The following is a 16,497-nucleotide window of genomic DNA, read 5'->3' as shown; positions in this document are numbered from 1 at the left end:
AAAAACGGCTTTCAAATGTTCACACACTTATGATCATGTGCCATTTCTCCTTTTACACTGAAATGAAAGGAAAAAAAAAAAAGAGGAAAAAAAAAAAATCACATTAAAATTGTGATATGTCCTAGTGTGATTATTAAACTGCAAAAGGATGCCTTTTCAGGGCTCAACACTAAGAATTTTTTATACTGGTCTAGTGGTTCAGACTTGTACTTGCCCTGCCAAAATTTTCACTGGCCCAAAACAAAATGAGAGAAACACTTTATTATAATTTTTTTTTTTACGGTGAGAACTATAGGCTTTATTTTGAATGTCACATGACCAAACCGAAACACTGGTCTTATCACATCCGCTTGTCGAAGCAGACGTAAACAGCAGTATGAACGGACAGCAATAACTATGAACTTTAAGGTAATCAACTAACCTAGTTAGTGCTTTTTATTTTTGCAGTTTTATTCGATTAATTTCTGAATGTTAGTGAGAAGTAGTAGTAGTCTGTCAAGACCAATAAGATACCAGAAATGGGATAATCCTAACAGTGATTTATGCTGTGAACCTCAATGAAGCCATCTTGAGTAAAACAATACCATATTCAATGTATCATGTACAGAGGACCTGAACCGGAAGCGATAAAATCTGTTTTACAGAATATGGAAGTTTGTTGCGCATAACCCATAGCACTCTGTGCCTTTACAGGAGTGCATGCACATTAAAAAGCATCCAAGACACACAGAGAGAGCTGATGAAACGGATGCACGGACAGTCCTATAGAAAGAAACTAATGATTTCTTGTGTTTGAATTCATAATTATCACAAACGTGTTAAAACAAAAACATTGGGGACTTTCCCACACTGTGAACATGTGATCCCTGCACATACTAATGTTTTAAAATTTTACGCGCAAGATGTGCAATCCCGCTCCAAAATTCATGAAGTGGTGTTTTATATCTCCTGCAATTTTCAACACATTAGTAATAGATGCTGCTAAGACACTTGAAACAGAGTGAGGAGAGTTCTCGGAGAGAGCTCTGTGCCTGCCTGCACACTCACATGCTGAAGTGACTGTGCCTTGCCACATTCAGTATATTATGCACGCACCCGATATACAGTAATAATTACAATCACTTGTCTCCGAGTGCTCGGTTAGGAGACTGTGATCGCTCCGTGTAATTTTTGTTCTCTCTTGCTTGTTGTCTGAACATTATAAGTGCAGCACTGGCCCGATCGGAAAGTGGCAGTTCTAGCAACTGGCTGGAATCTCTCTCACAGTGGCCCTGGGCCATTCGGCTTTACTTAGTCAAACCATACTTTTAATAAAAACAAAAAATTGTTGCTGTCGCTCATATGCCGAAAACACGTTTTATGACCATTGCACGTTGTGGTTGTTGTAGATGATAACAGAAGAGAGCGCACATTTACAGTAAAGCGTGCAACTCCTGCACGATATATAATTATATCTCAGGATTTTATGCTTTAATAAATCGCATAACTAACATCTCATAAGGAAAGGTGAAACTACTGTTAAAAACAGACCATGGAAAATACCTTCCCTTCAAAATAAAAGCTTGATGTGTGAAATTAAAGAAATCGCTACCAAAATATAGCAATTACTACTCCATAATATAATGTAGTGTTGTCAAAAATACCGGTACACAAGTCGATACATTTTTTTTTTTATTTACGATACCAGAAATTCTGAAGGTACCGGGTCTACCCCTGTACCCATGCAGAGGCGGGAACCTTCGAACGCTCACAACAAGCAAAAAATTACGACAAGCAAAGCTGCTGCGGAGCCTCAACTGAATCATAAAAGTGAAAGACAGACACCTGTATTTGTTCAAGCAAATAAAGCAGGTGAGTTTAAAAGCATATTATAATTTGCATAGGGCTGAAACGTTTAATCGACCTTATCGACATCGTCGAGAAAAATGTTCGATGATGAATAGTCGTTTGATCTCATTTAACGTAACATGAAATCACATTAAACTGTAACGATATCGCGTGAGATCAGCAGTTCACGCCTGATGGAGGAAGAATTACACAGATCAGTCCAGATGTACTCTAAACTTTCACAGTTTATTTTATTTAGATCCCAAAGTATTAGGGAATGATTAAAAAAAAAAAAAAAAAAAAAAAGTACATTCAGAAGCATGTACCGTTGTGGAATAAGCGGAGGCGGAGCTCTTTAAAGGAACCATCCCGGCGTAACATCTTAAATGCAGTAAAATTGCTTTATTAAAGTTCAAATAATACAGAAGCAGGTCATGTTAATAACTATAAACTCAGAAACTGGCATTTCTCTGTGTGGTCGGTGCCTCTTCTATGAGTTGCGCGAATGTCCCGATCTCAGGGGGAGAGATTGAAACTTCACCCGGCTGAGAGAGACTCTGCCTCGGTCGCTCCTCCCTCGCGCGCACACGCAAAATGCAGCTAGATTAGAATGCGGTTGCTCGCGACTTAATCATAATATCTAAATATCTAAAATATATATATATATATATATCACTATGTATTTCTTATGAAGAAAATTGGCAGTATGCAGCTTTATTAATAAGAGCACTTTGCACATTAGTTTGTAAATACTTTTTTATTAATTCTATTGTATGCTTGTTTATTTAGGCTTTTTTTTTAGTACTTGGTAAAAACTTAAATTAAAAGTTGCAAAAGTTGAAGCAAATCTTATATAAAGTGTTCAAAAATACTTTAAGCATACATTGTTCAGTTTTGTTATAATTAAAAAATAATATATTTAAATTAAAGTGTTGCTCAATGGCATATTTCTGTTCTTAGTTCTGCTGCAAATGTTTTGTAGACTTTGTTAATAAAAGAGTGTTGTTTAGTAACCTGTTTTTGCTTTGGTACCGAAAACGGTATAGAGTACCGTGAAATTTCACTGGTATTGGTACCGACTACTGAAATTCTGGTACATGACAGCACTAATATAATGCAATGTTTACTGCACTAATATTAATAATTATATTCAAGGAATATCTCACAAGCAAGAATGCTGTTGTTCCGAATATACATTTTCATCAATGTTTTTATTTATAATGTGATGCTCTGCTGGGTAGCAATTTGACAAAAATAAGACAAATTTTGTGTTTTAGATGTGAGTGAGGATCTTTCCTCAACATGAGTTGTAATTTTTTTATTTTAAGTTTTAACCTTTAAAAAATGAAAAAGAATTAACCTTTAAAACATGAAATGGAAAAACTAATTTGGGGGAGAAAACTAATTTTTGAATTTAGAAAAGAATTTAAATAAAACTTATTACATAGGGTCCAACTTTAAAAAAAACTTTGAAGCAATGTATTCTTAGAGAAGCTCTGCAAGAAAGCATGCAATTCATTTAATTATATTTACATTTACGCATTTGGCAGGCACTTTTATCCAAAGGGACTTATTACAGGGACAATCCCCCCGGAGCAACCTGGAGTTAAATGCCTTGCTCAAGGACACAATGGTGGTGGCTGTGGAAATCGAACCAGCGACCTTCTGATTACCAGTTATGCGCTTTAGACCACTACACCACTACCACGTAGTAAATTACATTTATATGTTCATCTTTGTTAAATAGCTAAAGGAGTGTGTTCAATAGTATATCATTTTTTGGTATTAAAATTGATTGAGAATCGCAAAATTTTAATGTTATTGGTACAGACTACTGAAATGTTGGTATTGTGACAGCCGCATTCAGAGTACAGCTAGAGTGTGGAAATTGAATTGCGACATGATGCATGCTGGACTTGAACCGGTGTCTCTGCATGAGCACCTAATATGTCAGATGCACATGCTCATATTGTAGACTTTGGGACTAACAATATGTATAAAAAAATAATAATAACGCTTAAATGGATGCAAATAAAGAATGCACTCTACCACACCAAAAAAAAAAAAAAAAAAAAAAAAATTCACCTTCAACCAACTACACCTTCTCGAAAACAGTCATTCAAAACTCGTGCACACACACTAAAATAGTAATTCAAAACACACACAGCTTCACTAAAATAGTAATTCAACACACAGCGCACAGTGAAAGAGAGCTACACTAGGTGAGGCCTTCACCTCTAGTGTCAGGTGAGATTTTCATCCTGCCAATTGATTTCAGACAGTTTCTCTGGAAATTATTTCAAGTATCATAAAAGACTCTTTCCAAACCTGATTTATGGAATCGGCAGGAATATCAAGATTTACACATTTCATTTTCTTCCTGCACCAGCTATCCTGAACACCATCAAAAAGAAAATGTGTAGGCAACATATGTTTTTATTAGCCGAGATGGATTAATGCATGGCTTATACAGCAATATACTGGCAAGGAAGGAGATTGTTGACTAGCAGTGTCTGATCTCTGCCTCAGTCAGTAAAGAGTTTACGAATAATAATTTGAATGACTTTTCCCAGTAAACATTCTGCCGAAATAAAACCTATTCCACCAGCTGTTCAACTGCCTGGCAGATTTACAAAGATGGCCTGCCATGACGAGTGACATGAAGATAAAACAAAATTGTGACAAGCTGAAAGATAATTTTCCAAAAAATTAAATTGAAAAAGAACCTTTTTCAATTTTGCATTATCCATCTATTTCTGCCATTTCTAATATACACCGTTAGCAACCAAGAATAATTCAGCTGTTGTTGACACAAAACCCAGTACAATACTGATCTACATACATGCAAACAAAAATGGACAAAACAACAATAACAACACTGGTTAACTAGTTTTTCACAACTTTTCTCTTAAATCTAGCCATTACAAAGTTTGCACTGTAAAACCCTCTTGGAAAAGGTGCATCTTTAAATTCGTCCCTTTAAGCATCACCACTACAACCATCAACACCCATGGACACGTTGGAGAAACATTTACTAACCAATGGAAATTCTTTGTTTTTACTCGCCAGACTTCTGATGACATAAATGCATGATGATGACAACAGAAAAAGGAAAAAGATATCAAGTGAACCGAGAAGGGGGCATCTTCACTTATATTCAGTATGGAGTATTCATATATATATGACTTCACGCAATATAGTAAGATTGTACATTTTATTTTCATATTTCACTTTTGAAATTTCACTAGCTTGTGTACAAATGTACATATTTCACATTATATCAGTTTATATAATGCCATGAAATTGCATTTTCAATAATGATACAAGCTGTTCTAAAAAAAATGTTTTTTACCAAACCCCTGCATAGATGGCAATTCTTTCATATTACAGTGTTTTGATTGTATATTTAAATATGTATTTACATATTTATTACACACTACATTTTGTTACATGTTTGTTTATATGCACTTGTGCCATTTACATTGATATGTAATGTATAACAAGCTGTGACGAGGAGGAGGGCGAGGCCTGGCCTTGAGGACACACATCTGGCCCTGAATCGGGCTAATAAGCCGGGAAGAGGATAAAGATGAGCCGGAGGCCCCAGTTAGTGAGAAAGAGAGAGAGCCACATGCGCTGTGTGTGTCTATGTGTTTAAGTTGATAGGAGTTCATTTATGATATTAAAACTTACGTTTACCGTTCAGTCGGTTCCCGCCTCCTTCTTGCCCACCTGACCCAGTTACATTTGTGCCAAAACCCGGGAAGGAGGAGGGATGCGCTGTCACGGAGTCCTCGCCACTGCCATCCACCAGGTTGACCACTGGGGACAGAAGAATTGCAGCCAGCTGCAGAGAGTCAGAGGAACCACTGTCGTCCACCGAGAAAGGGGAGGAGCTGTTCCGTCCACTAGAGGTTGGAGGACTCGCTGCCATCCGCCAGAGGTCGGAGTGGCGGCTGTGGACCAGGTGAAAGTGTGTCCGGAGACCGAAAAGCCAGTTTTCGCCTCGCTCTTTCCCTCCCCTCATCTCTTGTAGGGCTCCAGAAAGGCGGGGAAGACCTGCCGGAGGCACGGTCAAAAGGGCAACACCCTCCCTCCAGGAATCCTTTCATACGCTTTCTGGTTGGAAATAGGGCTGAAAGGATTAGTCGACATTATTGTCTTCTTGAAACTCCTCCATCTCATCTTGAAAGTCCTTGAATAGTCATTTGCTCTCATTAACGCAACATGAGATCATATATGATACTAATGATGTGCCTGACTGAGGAAAGGAAGAAAACACAGCTCACAGTCCAGATGCACTCTAAACTTTACAGCTTCAAAAACAGCTTCAGGTGATGTAGATCGCAAACTATGAGGGAATTATACAAAAACACCAAATAACTCAATCTAGAGGCACATGTCAGAGCATCTGTTATATCTTTAATGCATCCTTTATTAAAATTCAAATAATAAGGAAGCATGTCATGTAAATAAATATAAACTCTGAAACTGGCATTTCTCTATGTGGTCAGCGCCTCTTCTATGATTTGCGAAAGTGGAGAGATTGCAACAGCACCCGGCTGATGTACACTCTGTTGCACGGACGCTCGTCCCTCGTGTGCTTGCTGCAGCTAGATTATAATGTGATGGCTCGCCATGTAGTGAATCATAATACATATACGTTGCGGTGTGTATCTCATCGTGAAGTCGGCGATATGTAGCTCTATTATGAAGAGAGATTTCGTTTTTTGAGAGTTAAAGATGGATCAATGTGAACAAAAAGAGAGAGAGCCGTCTTCGAACCATTATACACCGCAACAAAATACTTGTTTGATTTGTTGATGTTTTGGCTTGTTTTCCCAATATAAATATCTAAAACTCCTTTCAAATGAAATACATTTAATTTAGGAGCTCTACTGCAAAAGAAAAAATGTGTTTATTGAGAATATTGAATATAACAAATGTTTTTATTTTAAATAAAAAAAATCCTTAAAACAAGATACATTTACCTGAAGAAACATAATACATTTAGACTTGCTTTCAGGGAATAGATCTTGAATATAATTAATTCAATTAATGTCATTTAGAGGAATATTTAAAGATGATTTTGTCCTCGTAAGCACATTTATTAAATCGCAAGCTTCTTATTCAGGTTAAGGATCACGATGCAGAAGTTCCTCTTCGCCAACTCAATCTCTGGCGAGTAAAATCTGAATATTTACTAGCCAGTGGCTATTATCAGCCATAATTCAATCACATAGTGCAAAATTTAGTAGAGGGCTGGCCATACACATTCAGACAGACATTTTGGCCATTGTATTGTGCACTGTTTGATTATGTTTTTAAAACTAGTCCAATGTTCTAAAAATGTGTCTTGACTGCCCTGCTTTCTGTCCTGTTCTGCTGTGCTCCATTTAGAGATGTTTTAATGCAAGGCATCTTGTGTTAATGCCCCCTAAGAAACATGTCTAATGGTCAAGTGAGCCCGAAACAAGCCAATGAGTTCACTAGTCATGAACTACTCAGCAACCCACCAAGTAGTCGATTTAAAAAAAATTAAAAATATGTAGTTTTGCACACTCCCTATCCCCCAACCAACACAGAGTGTTCAATCCCAGAAGCCGTGGAAATGTATTCAGACTACATGCCAGCACCAAATGAACAAAGCCTGTCTTTCCTCCACTTACCAGTGATCAACTGAACACAACCGCTCCCCAGTTTCAATTAAAATGCCCAATTAAATCCAAGCTGGGCAGACTAATGCTGTTAAGTAATCGGAGTTCACAAAGCTGCCCGATTTATTATTGTTCGCCATATCCTGTGCACATTTTAATTTTGCCAGTTATAGCTGCAATTAAACCTGCTGCTTTGTTTACCATTACAGAATCTCTCATCTGAATTTTGGATATTAATGAAGTGAAGATGACAAACAGGCAGTTATTATCCTAAAAGCTAACACACCGTTCCACAGAATGGATGACACCGCACTTATTTAATAAATAAATAACATTAGATAATGGGTAATCTAAAGCTCAGGAAAAACTTGATGGACTATACATCTTTTAAACTGCTTTTTCTTCACTTGTTACCAAACACTTGTTAGATGCCTCTCCATAGAATTGAGGCTGTTCCATGAAAAAACATCCAATATAAATTTAACAACATGCCATACTGTATTGCACAAAGTACAGTTCCAGTCTTCTGGTCTGATTGGACAAGCAGTGTTCCAAAAGGGCTGATATTTATTATAGACACCGTTTGTATTACTCCAATTGTGTTTGCAGTGTTCAACAAAGGTCTGTGTATTTCTCAGCAACACACAGCAGTTGATCCTGCTCTGGCTTCATTTGAAACTATTTTTGATAGCAGAACAAAAAGACAAAATAACTGCCAATAGGGTCAAAATATGTTACACAATATTAACCTTTTGTTTCAGAAATGTTGCATAAATTACGCAATTGCACTCTCGCAATAGAGTTGTTGTACTGGTTAAAAAAAAAAAAAAAAAAAAAAAAACCTCTTTTGTTCAGTGAAGATATTTCTGAAAACCTATTTTAAGCTCATGTTAAAACAAGCTATATTTAAAGATATCAATTTAAAATTGACAACAGTTGTGCAACTAATAAATATTAGCCTGTTCAAAAGACTACAGGCCCTGTATGAATCTGTATATTCTTTCAAATTTGTGCTTGTGCAGCTGATCAAAAGACAAAAAGGAAGCAGCAAATCTCATGCCCTGCATCAAATATAAAAGGCTCTCAATGTGCCATCTGCTGGGAATCTCCTGACACACATTACATTTATATTTGTTATAAATATGAAGCAAGCAGAGAAACTCAAATGGTATGAATACACGAATAGATTCACAACAAACGTTTCTCAATGGATGATAGCCTATCGTAAGGAAGCACATTTTACCGCCATTTGGCAGGGCTGGGAAAAACTGAGACGCCTCTACAGAGCGCAGAGCAATCTCAGCCGGAGCTAACAAAAAAAGCTGCTTTTGATTTCCTGACCAACACCCCCCCCCCAACGACCTCCTCCATCTCCCAGACGCCTTTTAATTTAAGATTGAAGTTGGAAATGACCCATGACTTTAGGATGTGCCATCAAGCACTCCAAGCTCAGCCTCTCCAAACTATCATCTATGACGCCACTCTTCTGCACACCTTTAAAAATTCTCATAACTGCTCTAGCCTCTGGATCACTTTACCATTCTAGTCGTCCAACACCCCCTTAAAGAGCCCATATTATGCTCATTTACAGGTTCATAATATAATTTTGGGTGTCTACTAGAATAGGTTTACATGCTTTAATGTTCACACACATTATTTTTCTCATAATGTACATTGCTGCAGAACCTATTTTCACCCTCTGTCTGAAACGCTCTGTTGTAGCACCGGTCTCTTTAAATCCCCCCTTTAGAAAAGCCCAGTCTGCTCTGATTGGTCAGCTGGCAAAGTCTGTGATTGGTCAACCGCATGGAGCACGTGTCGGAAATGTAACGCCCCTTACCTTAACAGAGGTTCAGCTCCCAAGGCTTCCAGAGCAGCGCATTCCTGAGACAGGCATTATGCAAATGTGTTACACAGGGACATAGCTAAGTCATTAAGTAACGGCTCGTCTGCAAACCAGGCGTTTCAAGCAGTTCAGAAGCAGTGTTTTCTGTGGGAAAGTGTAACTTCCTTTGGCATGGATTTTGTGCTTTGTAAATTTTCAGCTATTTTACATGCACAAACAGCTATTACACACTAAGGGAAAGGTAAAATCCAAAAATCATAATAGTGCCTCTTTAATGCAGCTCCTCTAGCTCCTCTAGCTCTATTTTTGGAACTCACATTAAACCCCTGCAAACCTAAAAAAATAGGGACTCTTTGACTCTCTTTGGATTTTAACTAAATGTGACCAAATCTGAAAACATTTAAAAGTTTGGTATGAATTAACACCCAAACTGACTTCATTCAAAGTCGGATAATACTGCTTACAGCATCTGTCTCAGGTAATTTGATCTTAAGTGGTCACCAAGGGTTGCTATTTACACCTGGTTTCAACAAACTTCCAAAGTGATCACTTGTGATCTGATTTTGTCAAGGGGAGGGTCTCTGATTTCACTTATATGTCAGTGTGTCATTGCATGTTGATGTCAGTTTTACAGGTATAAAACACTGAATTATTTTGCATGTACTGCATATGTTTTCCAAATGTATAGAATGGCTTATAGTTTACTTTTAAAGCTGCACCTAACCGGTTAAGTTAAAACAGAAAGCATTAGTGTTTAGTCTCTAAAATTGTCTATGTGTCCCTGACCATCTCTGAATGCATTTTGCAGACGCCTGTATTTATCACTTGTGATACAATGCACCATACAAGCTAGAACCGCCACTGGAGTAAATCATGAGAGAATTTTCATTTTTGGGTGAACTATCCCTTGAAGACATGCATGAGATTAAAAGTAGTTAAAACAAATTGAAATTAGTTCAAATAAAAAATGAACTGATCTATGTAGCTGGCCAAATTCATAAAATGCATATGCAATGCAAGCTCAATAATTGTCAATAATAGTAAGTTACTTACTGCAAGTGCTTTGGACAGTCTCGTGCGGTAGTCATTTAGGACAATCGTGACAATCTCCTGGTGGGGAATATAGGCATTGCCCGCCATCAAGTACACTTTCCTGGACCGCACTAAATCAAGGGCATCCTGAAATGGGACCTTAGCCACCAAATAAATTATAATTAGGACAAGTTTTAAGTTGTCTACACTGTATTAGTTATTATTTGTAACCATCTACTGCTCACAGATAAACATTTTAGAGCTTATGTAAAGTACCAAAACATCACAAGATTATAAAAAAAGTTTATAACATCTCACTCTGGTTAAGACAAATGCTTTTAACCCGCATATTTAAGATTAAAAGTGCATTATAAACTATATAAATATGTCTACACCAACGTACTTTGTAGAAATCATATTCTTCCACTGTGATTCCACTCAAACCATAACTTGAGTTGATGAGCTTGTCTCGGAGGCTTTTCTTTTCCTCTGCACTTACCTGTGAATTGGAAAGAAAGAGCATTTATAGAGGAAACATTTGGGGGAAACACAAAAGTAAAAAGCCCAGGTCAAAAATATAAACGCAGATCAAAATAATGTGCAAATCACAAAATACAAGCATGAATCAAAAATATATAAACACGTTTAAAATAAGCTGAAAAAAAAAAACAATTTAAGAAAAGTAATTTTGTAAACAAAATCAAGTTTTCCTTAGTTAGATTACCGTTTTTTTTTTTCTACGCTTATGCTGTAGTTTTCTTTGCTTTTGTTTACAAGTTCTGTGCTTGATTTTCCAAAACTTCCCAATTGGTCCACTAGTTTCTTGATCGACAGCTCCTCCTCTAGCCATTCAGGTGACATCACTCCAATGTGACTCCGATGGCTACTGCTCAATCGCACAATGGTAGATGAAGATGGATAACTGTCAGTTGGCAAATCCTGAACAATCACAGGTAATTGAATATAACTATATTATCTGTGGTTGATAGATACGGTGCTTTTGTCTGTTTTGAGAATTTTCTGCCAGCTCTAGGAAAGAATTTGTTATTCGAGTAGGCCATTATCATAGTCCGTGAACATGTATTTAGTCAGCTGAATTCAGTTAGCAGTCTTAAGTTTAGGCAATATAAAGACTGGGTTGGTGTGGATGTGTGACGCATGTTTTTACTAGCTGTACCAATGTAGTCGTGAGTTGATGTTGCTGAATGTGCGGTTATGTACTGATCCTAGGTTGGCATGGCTACATGTAGTTACCTTTTCCACGATACTGCAGCAAAACCAGAAACACAATGTTCCCTAGAGCTGGCAGAAAATACTCAAAACAGACACAAGCAGTGTTCCATCAACCACAAATAATATAGTTATATTGAATTACCCGTGATTTTCCAGGATTATAATGGTTATCCATCTTCATCTACCATTGTGCGATTGAGCAGTAGCCATCGGAGTTGCACTGGAGTGACGTCACTTCCCCTCTTCGAATGATTGGCTAGAGGAGCTGTCGATCAAGAACTAGTGGACCAATGGGTATGAAATATGCCCCTGATTTAAATGAAAATCTACTCACAAGTTTTGAAAAACCAAGCACAGAGCTTGGAAACAAAAGCAAAGAAAAATACAGCACAAGCTTAAAAAAAAATGTATGACAAATAGTCAGAGCACAAAAAACAGTAAAATAACCAATACAACATGATTTTGTTTGCAATTCTGATGACTTTGCGTTAATTTTTCTGTTGTATTTTTTGCAGCATATTTTAAATGGGTTTATATATTTTTGATTCATGCTTGTTATTTTTGATCTACACTAATTGTTTTTTGATTCACACTTAAGTGTTTTAAGTGTGCAACAACTGCCCCCTACAGGACTGTGAAAGAAAAAACTATTTTAACATTTCTTAAGTCCAAGATTCATGCTGGAGGAAATAATCAAATAGGAAATAAAGAGTGAAATCAAAGCTATGGTACTGAAAATTCCCATTTTAATATTTAAAGGCAGCAGACTAATGACAGAAAGATTTGACAGCAGCAGGATGGAGATTGCCATGGCCATTGAAACAATCTTATAAATAGAAATTAGACGCTCATTGCATGAGTTTTGAACTTAACTAGGACAGAAGATAATACCTGCACATAATTTTTTTTTAAAAACACACTATATACAGTTAAAGTCAGAAGTTCACATACACCTTAGCCAAATACATTTAAACTCAGTTTTACACTATTCCTGACATTTAATGATAGAAAACATTCCCTGTCTTAGGTCAGTTAGGATCACTACTTCATTTTAAGAATGTGAAATGTCAGAATAATAGTAGAGAGAATTATTTATTTCAGCTTTTATATCTTTCATCACATTCCCAGTGGGTCAGAGGTTTACATACACGTTGTTAGTATTTGGTAGCATTGCCTTTAAATTGTTTAACTTGGGTCAAACATTTTAGGTAGCCTTCCACAAGCTTCTCAAAATTAGTTGCTGGAATTTTGGCCAAATCATCCAGAAACAACTGGTGTAATGGAGTCAGGTTTGTAAGCCTCCTTGCTTGCACACGCTTTTTCAGTTCTGCCCACAAATGTACTATCGGACTGAAGTCAGGGCTTTGTGATGGCCACTCCAATTCCTTGACTTTGTTGCCCTTAAGCCATTTTGCCACAACTTGGAGGTATTATTGGGCTCATTGTCCATTTGGAAGACCCATTTGAGAGCTAGCTTTAACTTTCTAGCTGAAGTCTTGAGATTTTCCTTCCTCATGATGCCATCAATTTTGTGAAGTGCACCAGTCCCTCCAGCAGCAAAGCACCCCCACAAAATGATGCTGCCACCCCCATCCTTCAAGGTTGGGATGTGTTCTTCAGCTTGCAAGCCTCACCATTTTCACTCCAAACAGAACAATGGTCATTACAGCCAAACCAGAGGACATTTCTCCAAAAAGTAAGATATTTGTCCCCATATGCATATGCAAACTGTAGTCTGTCTTTTTAATGCTGGTTTAGGAGCAGTAGATTCTTCCTTGCTGAGCAGCCTTTCAGGTTATGTTGATATAGGACTCATTTTACTGTGGAAATAGATACTTGTCTACCTGTTTCCTCCAGCATCATCACATGGTCCTTTGCTTTTGTTCTGGAATTGATTTGCACCAAACTAAGTTCACCTCTAGGAGACAGAATGCAACTCCTTCCTGAGCGGTATGATGGTGGCATGGTCCCATGGTGTTTATACTTGCATACTACCTTTTGCACAGATGAACGTGGCAACTTCAGGCATTTGGAAAGTGCTCCCAAGGATGAACCAGACTTGTGTAGGTCCACAATTGATTTCTGAGGTTTTCGCTGATTTCTTTTGATTTTACCATGATGTCAAGCAAAGAGGCACTGAGTTTGAAGGAAGGCCTTACAATACATCAACAGGTACACCTTCAAATCAGTACACCTCCTATCAGAAGCTAAATGCCTGACATAATTTTCTGGAATTCTACAAACTGTTTAAAGGCACAGTTAACTTTGTGTATGTAAACTTCTGACTCACTGGAATTATAATATGGTCAATTAAAAGTGAAACAATCTGTCTGTGTCATGCACAAAGTAGAAGTTCTAAACGACTTGCATAACTATATTTTGCTAATATGAAATCTGTGGAGTGGTTAAATTAGTTTTAATGATTTCAATCTAAGTGAACGTAAACTTCTGACTTCAATTGTTTATAACAGAATAGAAAAATAAAAAGACAATTCTGACAGTGGCATAAAAAAATAAACTTTGAAATATTTAAATATTTAGAAGTTTTAATAAAGTAATACATAATGTGAGTAATGTCAATTATTTCAGCCTTCAAGTTTTGTCATCTAAAATAATTTTTTGTATTCTGGTAACATCAAAGGCAAGGAAATTAGGTGGGTTTCAACAGAGAAATTAATTTTAAAAAAATGACCTTACCGTCTCATACTTCAAATTATTTTTATGTAAAAAGTCAGTCTTGTGCTTTGAAGAAAGGCAGCCAAACCGGTAACGGAAAAGATCCATTTCCTGTTGTATAAACCATCGCCTGAGGTCCTCTCTAAAAGGAAATAAAATGTGTGTGGTTTGATTACACCTCACAACCTAATTTATACCTTCCTGGCCAACACAACAAATACAGGGAAAACATTTGGTCATAACTGACTGCCAGGGTACTGGGTATTAAAAATGTGCCTATGAATTAACTTAATCTGAATTAAGAGCAAACACCTCCAAGTGTTAACTCTTCCACATCAAAGCCTATATGTTGCATAAACACATACCTTAAAAATAAACTCATTTCAGAATAATTAAAAATCACATAAGTGGCATAGATTCACTGCTAAGTAAATCTTCGCAATTTCAGTCTGAACTGCAATTGGTGGCGTAGTGGGTTAAAGCACTAAACTGTTAAGCAGAAGGTTGTCGGTTCGATCCCCACAGCCACCACCATTGTGTCCTTGAGCAAGGCACTTAACTCCAGGTTGCTCCAGGGGGATTGTCCCTGTAATAAGGGCTCTAAGTCGCTTTGGATAAAAGCGTCTGCCAAATGCGTAAATGTAGACTGTAGGAGTATACACCTAATTACACATAATACTTACGTCTGGCAGTATGCCAAGCGAAGAATAAAATGGGAGATATGATCTTTCCTTCGTTTCTCATATTCAGATGACCCTCCTTGAACCTTTCGGTCATCCTAGGTTATAAGAAGAGATTGTTGAGGGCATCAAACACATATGAAGTACAATCATACATATTAAACTAACAAACGTGTCCAAAGAGTTCATGAAAACTCTCTGATAATCCATCCGAGGCCATTCACACTTTCCTGAGTTGAAGTTTACAAGTGTAATTGAAGAGTATGTACTCACCAATTCTGTTCTGAGAGGGAAGTTCAGACTGGAAAATTCAGCATCCAATTTCCTGGTGTATTGCTCAGAATTTTTCACATAGCTCACTCCAAGGTTTTCCACAGCTTTGAGCACTGGGGAAAGCACACAACTATATGTTACAAATAGATAACAATAAATCAACAGACACAAGCTCTTGATTTCAATAAATAGCACATGTTCAGCTTTCAACATTGCTGTTGGTCCAGTTACAACATTCTTATAAACCAATTAGATTTTAGGGTTAGGTTTAGGGTTAATGTTCGAGCAAGGCACAGGGGCTATAATTTCCCATTGATTTTAGCGAAAGATTACAATAAGGACTATGTTTCTTTGACAGGAATGTTATTGCTGGACTAACAAAAGATGTTGATCCAGGAACACGTGTTACTTGGTTTGTAAGACATTACAGTGACACTCTTACAATACACATGACACATGCACATTTCTCACATTTCAACCTTTCGACTGCAAAGGTTTCAAACTCAATGAGAGAGATGTTCTCCAGGGGAGGCTGTCCATAGAACTGAAGACAGTGATCGTAGAGATCATTCTGTGAGCTTCCAATCAGCTTCTTTTTTCTGCCTAAAAACTGCATTGTGATTCTAGACAAAAACAGAGTTTGAACAGAAAGTTTACTAAAACATACTAAAACTTGTAAAATATTCTTCTTGGTCTTATCTTTCTCAATTCAATAAAAAACGAATTTACAGTAGAGAGCGAGAGGGACTAAAGACAGCAGAGAGTAGACAGTGGAGAATCATGCTGTGTTACAAATTATATTAACTAGCTAGCATAGATCATAATTCGCAGCGAACAAGATGCTTTCTGTCACAGGTCAACGTTCTACATAATTACTTGCTGGATAAATAATATCTGACGACTTTATGAAAATTAAACATCTACATCATGTAAATCATAACGAAACATAAAAACTCACCTCTCAAAACACTTGCTGTATGTCTCTTCCCGAGGAGCCCGATTCCCGCCAAGTGCCTGATGTTCTAAACAAAGCGCGGGTATATGACGTCACACCTTCTGCAACGGGCTGTTCCTGGCGTGTGCGTTGCCAAAGATCTTATACACCGATATAACAACCTCGCGTTTTTACGATAGGAGACAGCGTAACGGTTATCTAGCATGTTACGTTAGTAAGTCACCGTTTGCGGATACTGTACAAATTAATGGGGAGAGCCGTAAACTGACACCAACCTGTCGCAAAATATGTCAGCGACTTCTCGCTTTTTTTATTTAT

The 16,497-nt window shown here is 37.3% G+C and overlaps 1 protein-coding gene across 1 annotated transcript in view; it reads right to left on the bottom strand.

Annotated features, from left to right (window-relative positions):
- Positions 1–16,312, bottom strand: part of LOC127617429 (DNA primase large subunit-like) — a 102,793-nt gene extending 86,481 nt beyond the window's left edge. The window contains exons 1-7 of the mRNA XM_052089394.1: positions 16,183–16,312; positions 15,696–15,847; positions 15,225–15,337; positions 14,955–15,049; positions 14,293–14,413; positions 10,766–10,861; positions 10,384–10,521 (exon numbers count right to left, since the gene is read on the bottom strand). Of these exons, the coding sequence (XP_051945354.1) occupies positions 10,384–10,521; positions 10,766–10,861; positions 14,293–14,413; positions 14,955–15,049; positions 15,225–15,337; positions 15,696–15,840 (708 nt within the window). The 5' untranslated portion in view covers positions 15,841–15,847; positions 16,183–16,312. The remainder of the gene's footprint in view (positions 1–10,383; positions 10,522–10,765; positions 10,862–14,292; positions 14,414–14,954; positions 15,050–15,224; positions 15,338–15,695; positions 15,848–16,182) is intronic.
- Between the last annotated feature and the right edge of the window lie 185 nt (positions 16,313–16,497).

Source organism: Xyrauchen texanus, chromosome 24, assembly GCF_025860055.1.
Source record: "Xyrauchen texanus isolate HMW12.3.18 chromosome 24, RBS_HiC_50CHRs, whole genome shotgun sequence".
In the NCBI taxonomy this organism is placed as follows: Eukaryota; Metazoa; Chordata; class Actinopteri; order Cypriniformes; family Catostomidae; genus Xyrauchen; species Xyrauchen texanus.
Note: the sequence above shows the minus strand (reverse complement) of the source record. Positions and strands in the feature narration are given on the sequence as shown.